The following is an 18471-nucleotide window of genomic DNA, read 5'->3' on the forward strand; positions in this document are numbered from 1 at the left end:
ATGCACGTAAGTACCGTATTTCAAGTAACTCTACTGGATACAATACTCTGCTTTTGAGAAAACCAGTCATTGTGCATATTCTTTCCACCTATATAATGCAACAGCTCTGGATTTCAGATCAAAAACTGTGGCTACAGTAACCCTGCTGCACAGTGGACTAGGTGACCTTGAGATCATGGAGCTGTCCCTCCCAAAAGTGTTTCCAGTGGGACACTGCTGAACACTTTCAGTGCAATATTTGTTTCTTCTTTGGAGCCCTTTGAAACTTGGTTCTAGTGGTGTTCTATTTTTATTTTTGTTCAGCTAAGTAGCACTGAATATTGGGAGCAACATTTTAGACCAAAAAGTATATTTATTTATTTATTAGATTTGTATGCCGCCCCTCTCAATAGACTCGGGGCAGCTAACAACAATAATAAAAACACCATATAACAAATCTAATATTTAAAATAACTAAAAAAAACCTTATTAAAAACCAAACAAGCGCACACACAAACATACCATGTATAAATTGTATAGGCCTAGGGGGAAAGGATATCTCAGTTCCTCCATGCCTGACGACAGAGGTGGGTTTTAAGGAGCTTACGAAAGGCGAGGAGAGTGGGGGCAATTCTGATCTCTGGGGGGACCTGGTTCCAGAGGGCCGGGGGCCGCCACAGAGAAGGCTTTTCCCCTGGGTCCCGCCAATCAACATTGTTTTGTCGACGGGACCCGGAGAAGGCCAACTCTGTGGGACCTAACTGGTCGCTGGGATTCGTGCGGCAGAAGGGGGTCCCGGAGATATTCTGGTCCGATGCCATGAAGGGCTTTATAGGTCACAAACAACACTTTGAATTGTGACCGGAAAATGATCAGCAACCAATGCAGACTGCGGAGTGTTGATGTAACATGGGCATATTTAGGAATGCCCATGATTGCTCTCGCAGCTGCATTCTGCACAACCTGAAGTTTCCGAACACTTTTCAAAGGTAGCCCCATGTAGAGAGCATTACAGTAGTCGAGCCTCGAGGTGATGAGGGCATGAGTGACTGTGAGCAGTGACTCCCGGTCCAAATAGGGTCGCAATTGGTGCACCAGGCAAACGCCCCTCCCCCCGCCACAGCTGAAAGATGTGGATCATGGATCCCTTTTTCAGCTATTAAAAAAAATCCTAAATGGTTCAGTTACTCTTTTCAGCTTAACCTTTTAGAAGAACATCTTTTAACCCATTGCCCTCATTTGGCTTTTTAAATAAAAAATAAAAAAATAAACCCCAAGAAGCTCAGAAGCTGACATGATTCCACATAGCCAGCATTAGAATTGGTAGGAAGTGTGTCCATCTGGCTAGAAATGCACACATTCCAAATAGAATAGAACAGAACAGAATTCTTTATTGACCAATTATGATTTGACACACAAGGAATTTGTCTTTGGTGCATATGCTCTCAGTGTACATAAAAGAAAAGATACATTTGTCAAATCTCATGAGGTACAACACTTAATGATTGTCATAGGGGTCAAATAAGCAATCAGGAAACAATATTAATATAAATTGTAATGATACAAGCAACAGGTTACAGTCATAGAGTCATAAGTGGGAGGAGATGGGTGATAGGAATGATGAGAAGACTAATAGTAATAATAATGCAGCCTTAGTGAATAGTTTGACAGTGGTAAGAGAATTATAATAGAATTCATTCTCTAAATCAGTGTTGCTTAACCTTGGTAGCTTGAAGATGGGTGGACTGCCACAATTCTAGCATTTTTCCTTGCCATATTATTGCCACCTATTTCACTAGAAGCAATAACTGAGAATAGAACAGAACAGAATAGAATTCTTTATTGGGCAAGTGTGATTAGACAAACAAAGAACTTGTCTCAGGTGCATAATCTGTCAGTGTACTTCCAACAATAGTGATAGATCATTATCACAGTCACTGTAAAACACACCTTCATCAAAAAACATTAGATACAACATTTAGTGATAGTCATGGATACTAAATAAGCAATCAACATAAATCAAACCAGGATACTAAGTAAACAACATGTTCTTGGATCAATGTGGCACCACCTGGATTCGGCCACAAAAAGATATGAATGTTTTTTTATGGGTTTTAAACTGTCCTTTTATATTGTTTTTTTAGATTTAATTTAATTTATTCAACTCCTATGCCGCCCAATCCTGTAGGACTCAGATGTTGTGAGCTGCCCAGAGCCCGGAAGGAGTTGGGTGGCCTATAAATTAAATAAAATTAAATAATTAAATTAAACTAAATTAAAATATTAAATCAAATCAAATCAAATTACAAACAAACAGTCTGACAGTCTCAAAATGGGTGAACAGTGTGGTCAGGCAGTAGGGAAAGCAAATAGAATGCTTGGCTACATAGCTAGAGGTATAACAAGCAGGAAGAGGGAGATTGTGATCGCGCTGCATAGAGACCAGATTTGGAATACTGTGTTCAGTTCTAGAAACCTCACCTACAAAAAGCTATTGATAAAATTGAACAGGTCCAAAGAGGGGCTACAAAAATGGTGGAAGGTCTTAAGCATATCAGGAAAGACTTCATGAACTCAATCTGTATAGTCTGGGGAAAGAAGGGAAAGTGGGAACATGATCGAAACTTTTAAATATGTTAAAGGATTAAATAAGGTTCAGGAGGGGAGTGTTTTTAATAGGAAAGTGTACACAAGAACAAGGGCGCACAATCTGAGGTTAGTTGGGGGAAAGATCAGAAGCAACGTGAGAAAATATTATTTTACTGAAAGAGTAGTAGATCCTTGGAACAAACTTCCAGCAGAGGTGGTTGGTAAATCCACAGTAACTGAATTTAAACATGCCTGGGATAAAAATATCCTAAGATAAAATACAGGAAATAGTATAAGGGCAGACTAGATGGACTATGAGGTCTTTTTCTGTCGCCAATCTTCCATGTTTCTATGTTTCAAACAAACAAAGCTGAATGGTAAGATATAAGCAACAAAAGGTGAGGTTTCTCAAGCCAGGCGCTGGGCCATTTAATTATTGGGTTTTGCCTTGTTGCTACATAAGTCAACGCAGCCTCTTTAAGCAAAAGAACCAGAGCCGGCTGTGTTGACGCCTGCAGTTAATAAAGATGTCAGGACGCTGTGCGATTGTCGAGCTTATCCAGGAACGCGCGAGTTACACTCGGCAGCCCTTCTTTAACCGAATCGGCCCACTGCCGCTTCCCCGTTTCCCTGTCCAGACCTGAACCTCAGGCCATGTTTTCAGCCGCCTCCAATTTCCTGGCTTTCGATGGGTGGAAAACGCCTCTCCGTCGCTGGAGCTGGGCGGCAGGGGGCCTGTGGCATCGCGAGGCGGCCTCGGCCCCTCAGTCTCAAGGCGCCGACTTCGCCGCGGCGGCCAGCAAAGTCGATTTCTACGTTGTGTGGTCCTTGCGCGAGCCGCCCCGACAGCTGAGTAGGTGAGACCTCCGGCCTGCGAGCCTCGCCCAACCACCATCCCCACGCGCGCACCGAGAAGGTGAATTGGGAAGGTGACGTTGGGATGCTGCTATAACACCCCAAAGCAAACAAACCGAGTTTTATAGGAATCTAGACCGCAGGGCTCCCCAAACTTGGCAACTTTAAGACTCTGCTGGCTGGAGAATTCTGGGAGTTACAGTCCTCAAGTCTTATAGTTGCCATCTTTGAAGGCCTCTGTTAGTTAGAGTATCAACTTTGTCTGTCTGCCTGTCTACCTATCATTCATTCATTCATTCATTCATTCATTCATTCATTCATTCATTCATTCATTCATTCATTCATTCATTCATTCGGATATCTATGCCGCCCTTTTCCGAAGATTCAGGGCGGCTTAAAACAATATGAACAAAATACAGTACAATATAAAAGTGAAACCCAACCAACACCAAAACTAATACAGTTTTGTTCCCTTGACTTTCACGGGTCCGACATTCGCGAAAAGTCTATACCATGGTTTTTCAAAAAATATTAATTAAAAAATACTTCATGGGTTTTTTCTACACCACAGTTTTTCCCGCCCGTGATGTCATACGTTATCACCAAATTATTGTTAATAAATAACTACCTGCCTCCTTTTTGGTGCTATACAGAGGTGAAATTGAGTATCTGAATATCCGGAAGCTATTAGATATTCATAGCAGAAAAGTAGTTAAGACATTCTTCTAAAACTTGTCTTCCAACTATGGGATCAACTATGGGAAAACTTGTCTTCCAACTATGGGAACATAGTAAACTATGTTCAATTTACTCAGTTCAATTGCTTGTTTCAACTTTTTCTCAAATTTGAGAATGGGGAAAACAAGGGATCCTTACAAACAGAATCAATAGAAAAATTAGCTGTGTTACATTGGCTTTTTAAATATTATTAAATGCTTTTATTGACCTACTTAATTAAAAAAATAAGCTTCGCTTATGTCTTACCACTTCATTCTTCAGTTTGCCCAGCTCTCTGTCTCTTCCCAAGTAATTTTTATATTCTATCCCCCTAAGCAATTGTCATCGGAAATGCTACCAGACTCGCTTGCCACTTCCATTGCCAAAGCAGTTTGTGATCTTTGGATTGGGAGACTGGAGCCATTATTCTCAGAAAACCAGCATTACTGTGGATGTAGTAATAAATCCAGATATTAAGCCACAAAGAATTGGCAAGCTGGGACCTGAAACCAGGTAAATTCCAGTGAAGTACCTTCCACTTGGGTCCTAGGCCTATTGTTTTAATTTTGTGCATTGCCCAAAGTCACATGCATGAGATAATAGTTTATGGATTCAATAAATAAATCTTAGATCTATGTTTCTCCGGAACCGTCTTCTGCCGCACGAATCCCAGTGGCCGATAAGATCCCACAGAGTTGGCCTTCTCCGGATCCCGTCGACTAAACAATGTCTTCTGGCGGGCCCCAGGGGAAGAGCCTTCTTTGTGGCGGCCCCAGCCCTCTGGAATCAAATCCCCCCAAAGATCAGAACTGCCCCCACCCTCCTTGTCTTTCGCAAATTACTTAAGACCCACCTATATCGCCTGGCATGGGGGACTTGAGACATCTCCCCCAGGCTTTTATAGTTTTATGTATGGTATGCGTGTGTTGCATAGTTTTTAAATGATGGGTTTTTAGATGCTTTTTTAATATTAGATTTGTTTACATTGTCACACTGTTTTATTATTGTTGTGAGCCGCCCCAAGTCTTCGGAGAGGGGCGGCATACAAATCTAATAAATTATTATTATTATTATTATTATTATTATTATTATTATTATTATTATTAGATGTTTGGTTTGGAAAGGTGACTGGAGAGTTGATATTTTCATGGCTTCATTTAAACAGGCAGATAATGGTAATCCTATTAAACTTCTGCTGACTGTTAAGGAAGAGGTAAATAGATTTTATATTTTGATGTCTTGTTTATTTGTTGTCTAGTGACACTTGACCATTGTAAATTTATTTAAATTTTTTACCATGTTTACAAAAAAAGTACAAATGTCTTCCAGTTACATCATTTTCATCAGTGACATGATCATATTATCTGCTACCCTGAAAGCTTTATCTATTATGTGAAAGCTAGTAGATCTACTCTTTAAACCTCTTTTGATTCTGATGGGCTCATTTCTTGAATCCTAATCTATATTGGTATTGCTAAAGTGTGACTGTGCTGTAATCCAAATAGGTATTTCCTGGAATCGCCTTATGATGGCAATCATCCAGGCGTGATAGGACCAAGATAGAATGCCATTGACGGCAAGTTGAAGCACCACACTATAGTCAGTAGTATTAAAAGCCTTTAGAAAGTCCCGGCAAAGATCACAGCACAGCCAAAATTATTTTAGTGCTCAAACTCTTGTCCATGAAACCCCAAAACAGGCCTGTGTTCAGATCCATTCAAAGTTATCATTTTGAGAATTCTCAACATTAAAGTTGAGACCACTTTCATTATCTCCGAGACCGCCTTCTGCCGCACGAATCCCAGTGACCAGTGAGGTCCCACAAAGTTGGCTTACTTAGGGTCCCGTCGACTAAACAATGTCGGTTGGCGGGACCTGGGGGTAGAGCCTTCTCTGTGGGAGACCCGGCCCTCTGGAATCAACTCCCCCCAGGGATTTGCACTGCCCCCTCCCTCCTTGCCTTCCGAAAGAGCTTAAAAACTCATCTTTGCCGCCAGGCTTGGGCCTTTTAGATCTTCCCCTGACCACTGAATGCCTTAAGTATGATTGCTGAATGTTTGGTTAATAAGTTATTTTTTTGGTTAATCTTCTCTTTTATTTGTTTTTAAATTGTAGTATTAATTGGATCATATTATTGTTCTATTTTATATATGCTGTGAGCCGCCCCAGGTCCTCGGAGAGCGGCGGCATACAAATCCAAATCCAATTAAATAAATAAATAAATTTAGAAAGATAGTTTAGTCTAGTGGTTAGGGCACTGGAATAGAATAGAACAGAATAGAATTTTATTGGCCAAGTGTGACTGGAAACCAAGAGACCAGGAGTTCTAGCCTTGACTTAGCCATGAAACATGGCTGGGTGACTTTGAGCCAGAGGTGGGTTCCTCCGGGTTTGGACCGGTTCTATGGAACTGGTAGTAACTTGGCCTGGGCCGCTGGAACCGGCAGTGATCCAGGCCTACCACACCCCCAAACTAGCTCTCTAGGTGTGGCCATAGGTAGTGCCGATTAATTTTTTGTTTCTGTGCATGCGCAGAAGCTATTATTTTAGCACTGCCTACGTGCGCAATTCCCCATGCGTGGGGTGCACCACTGAGCGAACTGGTAGTGAAGGAAACCGGGACCAACCGCTGCCAGTCCAACTCACCTCATAGGGTTGTTGTGAGGAAAATACGATGAGGAAGGACTACTAAGTATGTTTACTGCCTTGAGGTATTTATAAACATAATATAGGCTGGATAAAATGATCTTTAAAAAGATAAAACATAGAGATGATTAATAATACATAACCAATTTCTACAAAGACATTTAAAACTGGTTCTGAGATGAAGAAGCTGAGAGAGAGAGGTCTTATAGGTGCCCAATGCCTGTTTTCTTAAATCCTCAGATCCATTTTAATGCTTATCTAGATAGTTTAGAGATAATATTTAGATGGAAACACCACCATGCCTCTATGTTAGTGTTTACAGAATTCACTGACCCAGCAGTGAAATCTACTTACCTTTCCTATTGGTTTGAAAGTGTGTGCATGTATATCTAACAGCTCAAAACATTCAACATGCTCCCTTCTAGAGTGGCTGGTTGTGTCTTTCTGGAATCTTCATAAATCTAAGTTTATGGAGCATTTTTTAAAAATAAGGCCATTTATAGGGCCTGGATAATTTACAATGTAATTCTACCTTGTTTTCCGAGAAGCAGGATGGAAATCAGAGTTCAGCAATGTGCCATAAAGAACCTGTGCTTGAAAAGAGCCACTCTCCACCAATGGAAAAGCTACTGATGCTTCCTGCCCCTACAGAGCGACAGGCTAAAAAGAAAACTTGTCTATCTAACCTTATTCAATTAAATAAAACCAGACGGACTCTATTTGAAGTCTCGGCAACCCAGAAACAAGATGAATCTGAAGGTAAGAGGTCTTCAGTTACCTATTTGCAAAGCTAAATAGCCTTATTACCATAACATTCAATTGTTCAATTTTGACTCACAATAATACCTTATGGAGTAAATTTGGCTGGACTACCATGATCTACCTTAGATTGCTCATTCATCTTTCATGGCTGAAATTGCATTACTATCTTCTCCAACACATTACATTGGGTATCATCATGGAAGGATTTATTTGTGCATCATTCTAGTTCATGGTACAGGTAGAGCAATGGTTCATGTGTTTAGTATAAATAATAATATTTCAGCACTCTGTAGCTTCGTTGCTTGTATCTTTACAATTTATATTGACTGATTCCTAATATGATTTGATTGCTTATTTGTACCCGGACTATAATTAAGTGTTGTATCTTATGATTCTTGACAAACGTGCATAGGCATCAAGACAAATTCCTTGTGTGTCTAATCACATTTGGCCAGTAAAAGGATTCTATTCTATTCTGTTCTGTTCTGTTCTATTCTATTCTATTCTATTCTATGTTGTCTGTGTCAAAAACTATGGATTTAATGCTATTAAATTTGTGCTAAATTATCCTGAATGTGCATTCTAAAACACAGGAATGGAATGGAATGGAATGGAATAGAACAGAATGGAATAGTAATTCTAAAGTTTCGTAATACTGGCATAAGAGACAGCTTGGTCCAGGTCATTATTTCTTGATTTTGACAACTTTAAGATGTATTGACTTCATCTCCTAAAATTCCCAGCCAGCAAGGAGAATTTTGGCGTTAAAGTCCACACATCTTAAAGTTCTCAAAGTTGAGAAACGCAAGTGTTAAAGTGCTGGGCCAGAAGCAAGGAGAACAAAATTCTAGTTTTGCCAGGACCAGTCATTCAGTCTCAGTCCAAATGAAGGAGGAAAGCAATGCAAATTATTTCTGAAAATGATGCCTAGAAAACTGCATGGATTTATCCATACAATCTCTAGGCATCAAGTCTGACTGGGGGTGCATGTGGTTGGAATCCTGCTATACAGTACTCAACTTCAGGAAAATGGAGATTTAGTATTACCATAATATTAAGATGTTTTTATAGTAAGAATTATTTCTATGTATTTTCTCTGCAGATTTGGAGGTTAAAGAGTTGCAAGGTAAAGATGCTTAAAAAATATTTTATTGAACTTTTCTTGGTGTATCTAATCAGCAATTCTTAGTTGTGTTTAATATCCATCTTGTGTGAATTATATGTGCAATTGTAATTAATATTCCATATTTCTGGATGAGAAAGTAAAGGTTTTCTGTTTGTCTATTTCATTATAATCTGTCAGGAGGAAAGAATAGTATAACAGTCGTTTAAAACATTAAACTTCTGATAGTTTACCCCTCGGGGCAATAAAGATGCAACACACAAGGACAGTCTTTTACATCAATAATTTAAAGTTGTGCTCATTTATTACAGGACCTTCAGAAAGTTTAAAAGAATTAGAAGGTGTGTTTTGCGACACCAAGGATTATCTATAGAAAGATATTAGATATACTTAGGAAATTGTTTTTCATTTTTTAGAATGTTAAATTTTAATATATAATTAAAAATATAAATAACAATATAATTAAACAGTAATAGTTACTATCACAAAATGTTAATAATGTATTCCTGGTTGGTAAATCCACAGTAACTGAATTTAAACATGCCTGGGATAAACATATATCCATTGTAAGATAAAATACAGGAAATAGTATAAGGGCAGACTAGATGGACCATGAGGTCTTTATCTGCCGTCAGTCTTCTATGTTTCTATGATAAAATCTAAAAATGAAACTTACATTGATAGCTCCAGGATGAATCCTGGAAAGCCCTCGGGAAAAGCCAGGTCTTTTCAACTTTTTGAAAGACATACATTTGGGATCACCACCGTTGTATGTGTTAAGAAATAGGGATGGAGCATCTACTCTTCCCCTGCAGTACTTCTCAAATAATGGGGTGGTCCCCCCTGGGGGGGGGATGCAGAGCGATGCCAAGGGGGGCTTGTGATCCTGGGAACATGCTTTCTTTGGCCACAGGGAATAGGGTTTTTTTGCACCGAACAATAGCACACAGCACAGAGCAGGAGATATGAAGTGCAGATAACAAACCCTTAAGAGACACCATGGAAAAATATTTAACAGGGATGAAAAGAAAGGAGGAGAGAGACAGAGATAATGAGACAAACAAATGTAAGTCTCCCGAAAGCTAAGACGAGGAAATATGACGAAGCGTATGTAGTGCTTGGCTTCAATGTGACTACGGCGAGAGATGAGGAAAAACTGGTATATTTACTATGTCTAAAAATGTTGGCAGCGGACAGCATGAAGCCAAATAAATTAAGGTGTCACTTAAACACATTGCACTCCATTCACGCTGATAAGCCTCTTGAGTTTATATAGCAAATATAGCAAACAATCATCGCGGTGGAGAGTTGGGGGGGGGCGGGTGTGAAATGTTTACTTCTTCCAGGGGGGAGGGTGGGGGCGTGTAACAGAAAATAATTGAGAAGCACTGTCACATTGCCTAATAAGTGGAGTCCCTGGTCAGGCATTTTCTGCCTGCCTGGATCAGGCCAGCACATTTGATCCAGAAAAAGTTCTCTCTTTCAAGGAAGAACAATGATTTTATACTGATATTTTAGTAAGAATGAATAAAGGATGGTCATTTCACACAGAATTAATTATGCTAGCATGCAAGTATCTTTCATGCACTAAGCTTATAGGAATAGACCAGTGATGGGCTCCTATGGATACGGTCAGGTACTCAGAACCAGTCGAAAAATTTTGGTAAGATACACAGAACTAGTAGAAATTTTTTATTTATTTAAAATAATGAAGTTCATATTCGTGATGCAAGTAAAACATAAAGACATTTGGACAGGGGATGGGAGGCACGCTGCTACACTTATGCGTGTCCCTTACTGACCTCTTAGGAATCTGGAGAGGTCCACAGTGGACAGTCTAAGGGTAACATTTTGGGGGATGACACTACAGAGTCAGGTAGTGAGTTCCATGCTTCAACCACTCTGTTACTAAAGTCGTACTTTTTGCAGTCGCGTTTGGAGTGGTTAACATTAAGTTTGAATCTGTTGTGTGTTCGTGTGTTGTTGTGGTTGAAGCTGAAGTAGTCATTGACAGGGAGGACATTGCAGCAAATGATTTTATGGACTATGCTTAGATTGTGTCTAAGGTGATATGTATGTACACATATGGCATATATACATAGAATTAAATAGTATATTTTGGATGTTTAGTAATAGTAAATAGATAGGGAAATTGTATCTCTTTGGGGTGAGGAAAGGCCAGGCACCCTAACCCTAATCCAAACCCTTGACGTGAGTGACGTCAAGTTGGCCACCTTTAAGACAGTCGTCTTTAAGCCACCCCGGTCACATGATCGTCAAGCCACTTCCACCTGGTCACATGGTTGACAAGCCACACCCACAAAACAAGCCATGCCCACAGTGTGATAGCAGCCCTTCACTGAAATAGGCTCTTTTGAATTATTCTTCCACAATGAAATGGTTTCTGTGGCCTGGTTCTGTTGACTGACTCTCCTTTTATTTGTTGTATTTAGTGTGTCCAAGTGCTCGATGCTATCATGCTATGTGCTTGTGTGACAAAGATATAGCAGTTTTGATTGGTGGTGAAGGAGCTGATCAACAATTCTGCAAAGATGTTTTCTGGAAACTGGAGATTGGTGAGATGCTTCTGTGCTTCTAATAACGATATGCCTTGTTGGCAAGTCATGAGAAGAAAATTTTCTAAATCTTCTAAATTGAAGGGACCATTAGCTGTCTTACAATTTCAGTTTAAAGTTACTGGAATCCACTTTTATTGAATAACATTGGGAGATTCCTTAAGGAAAATGTCTGAATTTCACCAATACAACACTATGCATCTTCTCTGCTTACTGTATATCTTCCATTTGACAGATAATGACTTTTGGTTCCCTATGGATTTCCCAACACAAAATTCTATACCACAGTGTTCCCAAGGTCACAGTGCTACTTATGACCCGGATACCAAGCGCATCTACATATTTGGGGGCATAAAAGAGGGGAGACGCTACAACAACATCTATGTTTTGGATACAACATCTTGGAAATGGCTTCATGTTTTTGTGAGTAGAAACCAAACATTGGGTTTCTACTGTAGAAGTGTATCTTCAACTAACCTTTTATGTGCCTATTTTTTGTTCTTGCAATCTTTTTACTCTTTGTAAGAAATAAGAGTTCAAATATAATGGCAAAAAGTGGAACAATTCATAAAAGAGACAGGAAAGTTAATAGAGGAGTTGACGTTTATTCTGATAGAGTTAGAAACTACTTCTTTCTTCTTTCCTCCTCCTCCTCCACTACTACTACTTTCTCCTCCTCCTCCTCCTCCTCCTCCCCTTCCCCTTCTTCCTCCTCCTCCTCCTCCTCCTCCTCCTCCTCCTCCTCCTCTTCTTCTTCTTCTTCTTCTTCTTCTTCTTCTTCTTCTTCTTCTTCTTCTTCTTCCTCTTCTTCCTGTTCTCCTCCTCTTCCTCCTTCTTCCATATCCATAATCGGATGTTGGCAATCCTATTTTTATCAACAGGTGCCTGAAAAAGTGCTGCTGTGTTTTGTCCAAGTCAGCCCCTTAGATTTAGAAACTAGAGGGATTCTATCCAGTAATGCCATTAATAGCAGGGGAGCGCCCACTGCTGTTGATGTTAAGTCAGATTGGTAATGACTTGGGTTGTGTGATGAGATTTTTCTTTCTTCTCAGGCTAAAGGGAAAGTGCCCACTCTGGCCTTTCACAGTGCAACTGTCTATCGCAAGGAATTATTTGTCTTTGGAGGAGCTTTCCCTAAAATGTCGTCCTTGGAGATGGGCGCCTGCAGTAATGCCCTTTTTATTTTCAACCCTGACTATGAGATTTGGTACCAACCTATTGTGGAAGGGGAGAAGCCTCTGCCAAGGCTTGGGTGAGGCATCTTGTCTTGAACTCAGAGGACTCTGAAATAGGCAAGATTTATTTCCTTGGGTTTTTTTTCTCTGCTAAAAAGTGAAGCAGGGATTTTTTTTCACGCACATTTATTTTAGCTATAAGTAAGTTCCGATTCTCCGGAGAGGGGCGGCATACAAATCTAATAAGTTATAATTATAATAATTATTAGTTTATTTTTTATACTGTTGTGTAATATTCCTTTGGTAAGTTCAAAATCACATCAAGAGTGCCTTGAATAAACGTACTATTTGAGTTTTCATATAGAACTCATTTTAAATAATCATATGAACTTATGTACTTATTATTTCCTTTTTGCAGCCAATTTTTTTTTAATTCCACTTATTATGCCAGGGTGGTGCAGTGGTTAGAGTGCAGCACTGCAGGCTACTTCAGCTAACAGCTAGCTGTAGTTCAGCAGTTCAAATCTCACCATCGTCTCAAGGTTGACTCAGCCTTCCATCCTTCCGAGGTGGATAAGATGAGGGCCCAAATTGTTGGGGGGTGATAGGCTGACTAGAGAGGGCTGTAAAAGCACTATAAAGCGATATAGGTCTAAATGCTACTGCTTAGCACTGCAAAGCAGTTATATCTCTTAGCAGTAGCAGAAGGAAGGATTTTAAGTAAGATCCATTTGTCATGAATGGCAAGACACTTTCACTCATAATGGAAAGTTTATGATTTCTCTGGTCTGCTTCTCCCCTTTTTCCATTTAGAAATTTAGAATTGTCAGAAAACCGCTGTGAACTCTTGAATATGTTAGTTATTGTCATTCCCATTATTGGATTATCCTTCTGATAGTTTGTGTCCTTGCTTTTTATTTTAAAGGAACATTCAAGAATCAACAGGAGTGGAATATAAAATGTTGACTAATTGATGCATTTCTCCTGTCGAGATGTCAAATAATAATGTATGAAAAATAATTCTACTTAAGTATGTTTGATTTTTACCTTCTCTGCCCTTATCTCAAAGTCATTCAGCTACTTTGTTGAAGAACAAATTAGTCATATTTGGAGGCCAGAAGACTTCTACATATCTCAGTGACACACACATCCTTGATCTAGGTAAGAAGCGCACAGTGCTTGCCTTCTTAAATGTCACCTGTATTTGGACAGGGTCAAGAACCCACCTTTATAGGAAGCTCAATTTGATGAAAACAAAAGATTAGCCTGAAACAGAAGCTGCCAGCACATAAAGAAAACCCACAGAACAGTAAATGGGAGTGCCAAAGGTGCTTTTTCAAGAGGCAGCTGGAGTTTCTGGTTTTTCTTTAAAGCTATTTTGCTTCTCATCTGAGACAGTGTTTCCCAACCTTGGCAACTTGAAGATATTTGGACTTCAACTCCCAGAATTCCCCAGCCAGCAGATGCTGGCTGGGGAATTCTGGGAGTTGAAGTCCAGATATCTTCAAGTTGCCAAGGTTGGGAAACACTGATCTAAGAAACTCATCCAAGAAGTGGACACACAGCTGAAGAAGCTTCTTGAATGAGAGATGAAATGTCTTCAAAAGAAAAACCAGAAAGTCCAGTTGCCTCTTGAAAAAAACAAACAAACCAGGAATCTCCACAGACAGTAAATGGGAGTTTTTCAGGGGAAAGGCAGTAATAATGATCTGGCAATAGTATTTGTAGGACTACAGGTCTTGTAAGAGGAATGAAATAAAACTGCATCCTTGCACTAGAATTCCTTTAAAGAGAAGACGCTGCTTAATTCTGCCGCACGAATCCCAGCGGCCGATAAGGTCTCAGAGTTGGCCTTCTCCGGGTCCCGTCGACTAAACAATGTCATCTGGGGGGCCCCAGGGGAAGAGCCTTCTCTGTGGCAGCCCCAACACCTCTGGAATCAATTCCCCCCAGAGATCAGAAATGGCTCCACCCTCATCTTTCACAAATTGCTTAAGACCCACCTATAGCGCCAGGCGTGAGGGAATTGAGACACCTCCCCCAGGCTTACAGAGTTTTATGTATGGTATGCTTGTGTTGTATGGTTTTTTAAATGACGGGTTTTTAGATGCTTTCTTTTAATTATTAGATTTGTTACACTGTATATTGTTTTTATTATTGTTGTGAGCCGCCCCGAGTCTACGGAGAGGAGCAGCGTACAAATCTAATAAATTATTATTATTATTATTATTATTATTATTATTATTATTATTATTATTATTATTATTAATTTTATGGAAATAAACACAACAAAAAGGTATTGCCGCTTGGGTCCTTCGGGATTGGGTGACATAGAATTTGAATAAATAAATAAATAAATAGCAATACTTGCAGTTTTTGAGGAACAGAATAATTTGGTCGTATCGAAGCATTCTGTGCTCATTTCACTTTTTTGTGATTGCTGCTACAGTAGAGTCTAATCTATGCATATATGCACTTTAGCTCGGTCTTTTTGAGGTGCTATAAGACTGTGAGACAGATTTTTTTGTGTGTGGGTCCAAAACTTCTTCTGTTTATTTTATCTTATACTTCTAGGTTTTATGGAATATAAAACAGTCCCATTGCTCTCCGGACAGCCTTCTGCTCGCAGGTCTGCTCATGATGTTACTGTATATGTGCTCACTTACTTTAACTGTGCTGTCCTAGCAAATAAATTTGAAACGGTTATATTTTTAAAATCATGGCATCTCTAGGTCTAGATAAAGGAATGAATTTTAAACTCTTACTCTTTGGAAGTTTGTCAATTTGTAAGTCCTGAAGCATTTATTATGAAACTTTGCAGGTGCTGATTTTTTTATACATGTTGGTAAAGGATGCTGCTATACTGTAAATATGGCTAGAATGGTATTTAAATAAAGTCTTAAATCTATCCCTCTATATAATTTGAGAAATTCACTAGACTCAGACCATCTCCCGTAGAGAAGCCGAAGGGCATCTCCAGTGAAGGGCTGCCAAAATGTTTATTACCACACTGTGGGGGTGGCTTATGCAGGACGTCCTGCATTTTCTTTCAACATCTTTCAGTGCAAATTGGTGCTCTGGGACGGAGCTCCATTTTTGCTACCCCATTGCGATTCCCCCCTGTCCGGGCAGCAGCCCATCCCTGGGCATCTCCTACTTTCCCCCTCCTGCTACTCTAAAGGAGATGGCCAGTTAAGAAATGCGAAATATAAATGTATAAAGTAATTTTTTTATGGGTGATCTCAACTTATGAGCACTTATTTAATAATCATTAGACTTATCACAACCAGTTATGATGTTGCAGCATTCTGCAAAGAGCCAAGGTGGCAGAGTGGTTAGAGTGCAGCACTGCAGGCTACTTCAGCTAGAGGTATAACAAGCAGGAAGAGGGAGATTGTGATCCCTCTGTATAGAACGCTGGTGAGACCACATTTGGAATACTGTGTTCAGTTCTGGAGACCTCACCTACAAAAAGATATTGACAAAATTGAATGGGTCCAAAGATGGGCTACAAGAATGGTGGAAGGTCTTAAGCATAAAACTTATCAGGAAAGACTTCATGCACTCAATCTGTATAGTCTGGAGGACAGAAGGGAAAGGGGGGACATGATCGAAAGATTTAAATATGTTAAAGGGTTAAATAAGGTTCAGGAGGGAAATGTTAATAGGAAAGTGAACACAAGAACAAGGGGGCACAAGCTGAGGTTAGTTGGGGGAAAGATCAGAAGCAACATGAGAAAATATTATTTTACTGAAAGAGTAGTAGCTGCTTGGAACAAACTTCCAGCAGACATGGTTGGTAAATAAATCCACAGTAACTGAATTTAAACATGCATGGGATAAAAATATCCTAAGATAAAATACAGGAAATAGTATAAGGGCAGACTAGATGGACTATGAGGTCTTCTTCTGTCGTCAATCTCCTCTGTTTCTATGATTCACTTAACAACCATTTTACTAATTTAACAACAGCAGTGTGATTCACTTAGCAAGAAAGTTTGCAAAATGGGGCAAAACTGACAACAAATGTCTCACTTAGCCACATAAATCCTGGGCTCAATTATGGTCGTAAGTCGAGGCCTACCTATACCTTTGTGTTCAAGGCTTATCAATGTTAATTAGAAGTGGCTAATTTTCAGATGATCTATTTGGCTTCCAGTTTCCATGCCGCTATCCAAATCTCTGATCAAAAAATGTTGATAAGTGGTGGCTGTAATGCCAAAGGAGCCTTTCAGGATGCATTTATCTTCCATTTAGGTAAGTTTATAAAATTATACCATCAAACTGCCCCTTAGGTCTGAAAACATTTGCCAGGGCTCATCCTTTCCTTTCCATTGCAGATACCTTGATTTGGAGCGCCATTAAGCATCGTGATCTTTGCGCTGTTCCCCGGGCAGGCCACACGCTGCTCAATTTAAGTTGCACTAACCTGACAAACACAGATAAGGAGAAATTGCGCAAAAAACCCCTGTGCACAGTGCTCGTTTTTGGAGGTTCAGACCATGCTGGCAAATTCTACAACAGTACCAGTAAATTCCAGCTTGATTTTTCAGAACTAAATTAGTGCCTGCTAAGAGCCCACCTGAATTGTTTTGACCCCTTGGCAAGATCAAGACCCAGAAGAAGAGAAAGAACTGGACCATCAGAGTAATAAAAATAGATTGGTAACTATGTCAAAAAGAGAAGGGTTGTTGAGGCTGAACCAGAAATTGCTTTAAGGTTTGATTTCTTAATGTTTCTCCAACTTGGCAACTTTAAGATACGTGGACTGAAAGCTGGACTTCTGGAAGCTGAAGTTCACACATATTGCGGTTACCAGGTCTTAGATCTTGCTCTAGATTTAAAGTGTGTCACAAAGATGTCGGCCTGTGCCTTTATTTTTAACGTGGATAAATGTGAGGCAGGTGGATAGCTTCTCACTTTGTGGCCATTCCCACAGCTATTTGTCTTTAATCCCTACAACTTTATTTGTGATGGCGTAATGGAAAGCTAAACAGTTAATGCCTCAGTTGAATTCAGTAGCTCAGCATCTTCATATTTAGCTTGTCAGCAATTGAGATGGCAAAGGAGAAGAAGGAGCACCACCAAAATAGGTATTTTGGAGATGGCTCAGTGCTTCCCTGGAAAGATCGATCAATTACAGTAACTTTTACTATTGCTCTGAAATATGTTGGATTTCCCAATTTGTTTTCATATTGTTTGTTCCTGTTATCTCCTTCCCCTAACCTATTTATCTTTTTTTCTTCATGCCTCAGATGAAAGTTGTTTACATTTTGCCAAATCTAATAAAGCAAGCATAAGAATTTGAACTTGAACACATTGATACGAAGACAAACATCACAGCTTCAAAACAATCATTTTGAAGCATCTATGTGCCTTTTGCATATCATAGGATTTTGTCTGAGGTGCACAGCTCTAATTAACTCTTTAAAAATTTGTGCACTTTTTTCTGGGAAATCTACAGATCCCTGTGAGGATCAGAAAGTTTCTAACTCCTGCCAATTTATTGCATGAACGTCTGTTCTTACTACCAGTTACTATACTAAAGGAAAAAAGTTAGAAGTTCCCTAACTGTCAATACTTCTGAACAGTGTTCCGTTCCCTCTAATTTTTTTTTGGGGGGGGGGGTGGAAAAGTATAGTGTCTGAGCGGCAGTACCTTTGGGTCTGGGCGGCACAGAAATAATAAATAAATAAATAAATAAATAAATAAACAAACAAACAAAAAACCCACCCTGTTTTGCCTCAGAGAATTTCAGAATAAAATACTGTACTGTGTGTCTATAACAGTGAGCTCATAATAGGGCAACTCTATCGATATCAAAATGCCACTTAAATAGTTGAGCTAGTTTCAAACTAGATTTTGATTTTATTTCTCTCTTCCTTACTCCCATTCTTTTTCTTTCTCTTTTTCTTCCTCTCTTTTTTCTATCTGTTTCTCTCTCTTCCTCTCTTCCTCTCTCTCTCCTTCCCTCTCACTCTTTCCCTCTTGGCTTCTGGACAGGTTTGGAAAACTCTGAGTTGATGATGGTTTTTAAGTGAGCGATTGC

General features: G+C 39.6%; 1 protein-coding gene across 3 annotated transcripts; it reads left to right on the forward strand.

Annotated features, from left to right (window-relative positions):
• The first annotated feature begins 3125 nt into the window (after window positions 1–3125).
• LOC139168539 (rab9 effector protein with kelch motifs-like) lies at window positions 3126–17731 on the forward strand. 3 transcript variants are annotated; one of them, XM_070754161.1, is made up of 12 exons: window positions 3126–3425; window positions 4477–4653; window positions 5248–5353; window positions 7335–7545; window positions 8651–8674; window positions 11125–11247; window positions 11483–11670; window positions 12300–12499; window positions 13492–13583; window positions 14997–15051; window positions 16582–16679; window positions 16763–17731. In XM_070754161.1, the coding sequence occupies exons 1-12, from the start codon at window positions 3223–3225 to the stop codon at window positions 16984–16986; spliced, it is 1701 nt and encodes a 566-aa protein (XP_070610262.1). In that variant the 5' UTR covers window positions 3126–3222; the 3' UTR covers window positions 16987–17731. The 3 variants fall into 3 exon arrangements, with proteins under 3 accessions (XP_070610262.1, XP_070610270.1, XP_070610276.1); XM_070754169.1 differs by having other exon boundaries at window positions 3134–3425; window positions 7338–7545; XM_070754175.1 differs by having other exon boundaries at window positions 3257–3425; window positions 5306–5353.
• Window positions 17732–18471: the final 740 nt, after the last annotated feature.

The sequence above is a fragment of the Erythrolamprus reginae genome, chromosome 1, assembly GCF_031021105.1.
Source record: "Erythrolamprus reginae isolate rEryReg1 chromosome 1, rEryReg1.hap1, whole genome shotgun sequence".
Lineage (NCBI taxonomy): Eukaryota > Metazoa > Chordata > Lepidosauria > Squamata > Dipsadidae > Erythrolamprus > Erythrolamprus reginae.

What these genes read in the sequence shown, in the direction of transcription:
- LOC139168539 (XM_070754161.1), top strand. Translation starts at nt 3,223, where the DNA reads ATGTTTTCAGCCGCCTCCAATTTCCTGGCTTTCGATGGGTGGAAAACG. An exon ending in AAGCTGGGACCTGAAACCAG is followed by an intron (nt 4,654 to 5,247) that starts GTAAATTCCAGT and finishes TATTATTATTAG; the next exon opens with ATGTTTGGTTTGGAAAGGTG. An exon ending in CACACACATCCTTGATCTAG is followed by an intron (nt 13,584 to 14,996) that starts GTAAGAAGCGCA and finishes TTATACTTCTAG; the next exon opens with GTTTTATGGAATATAAAACA.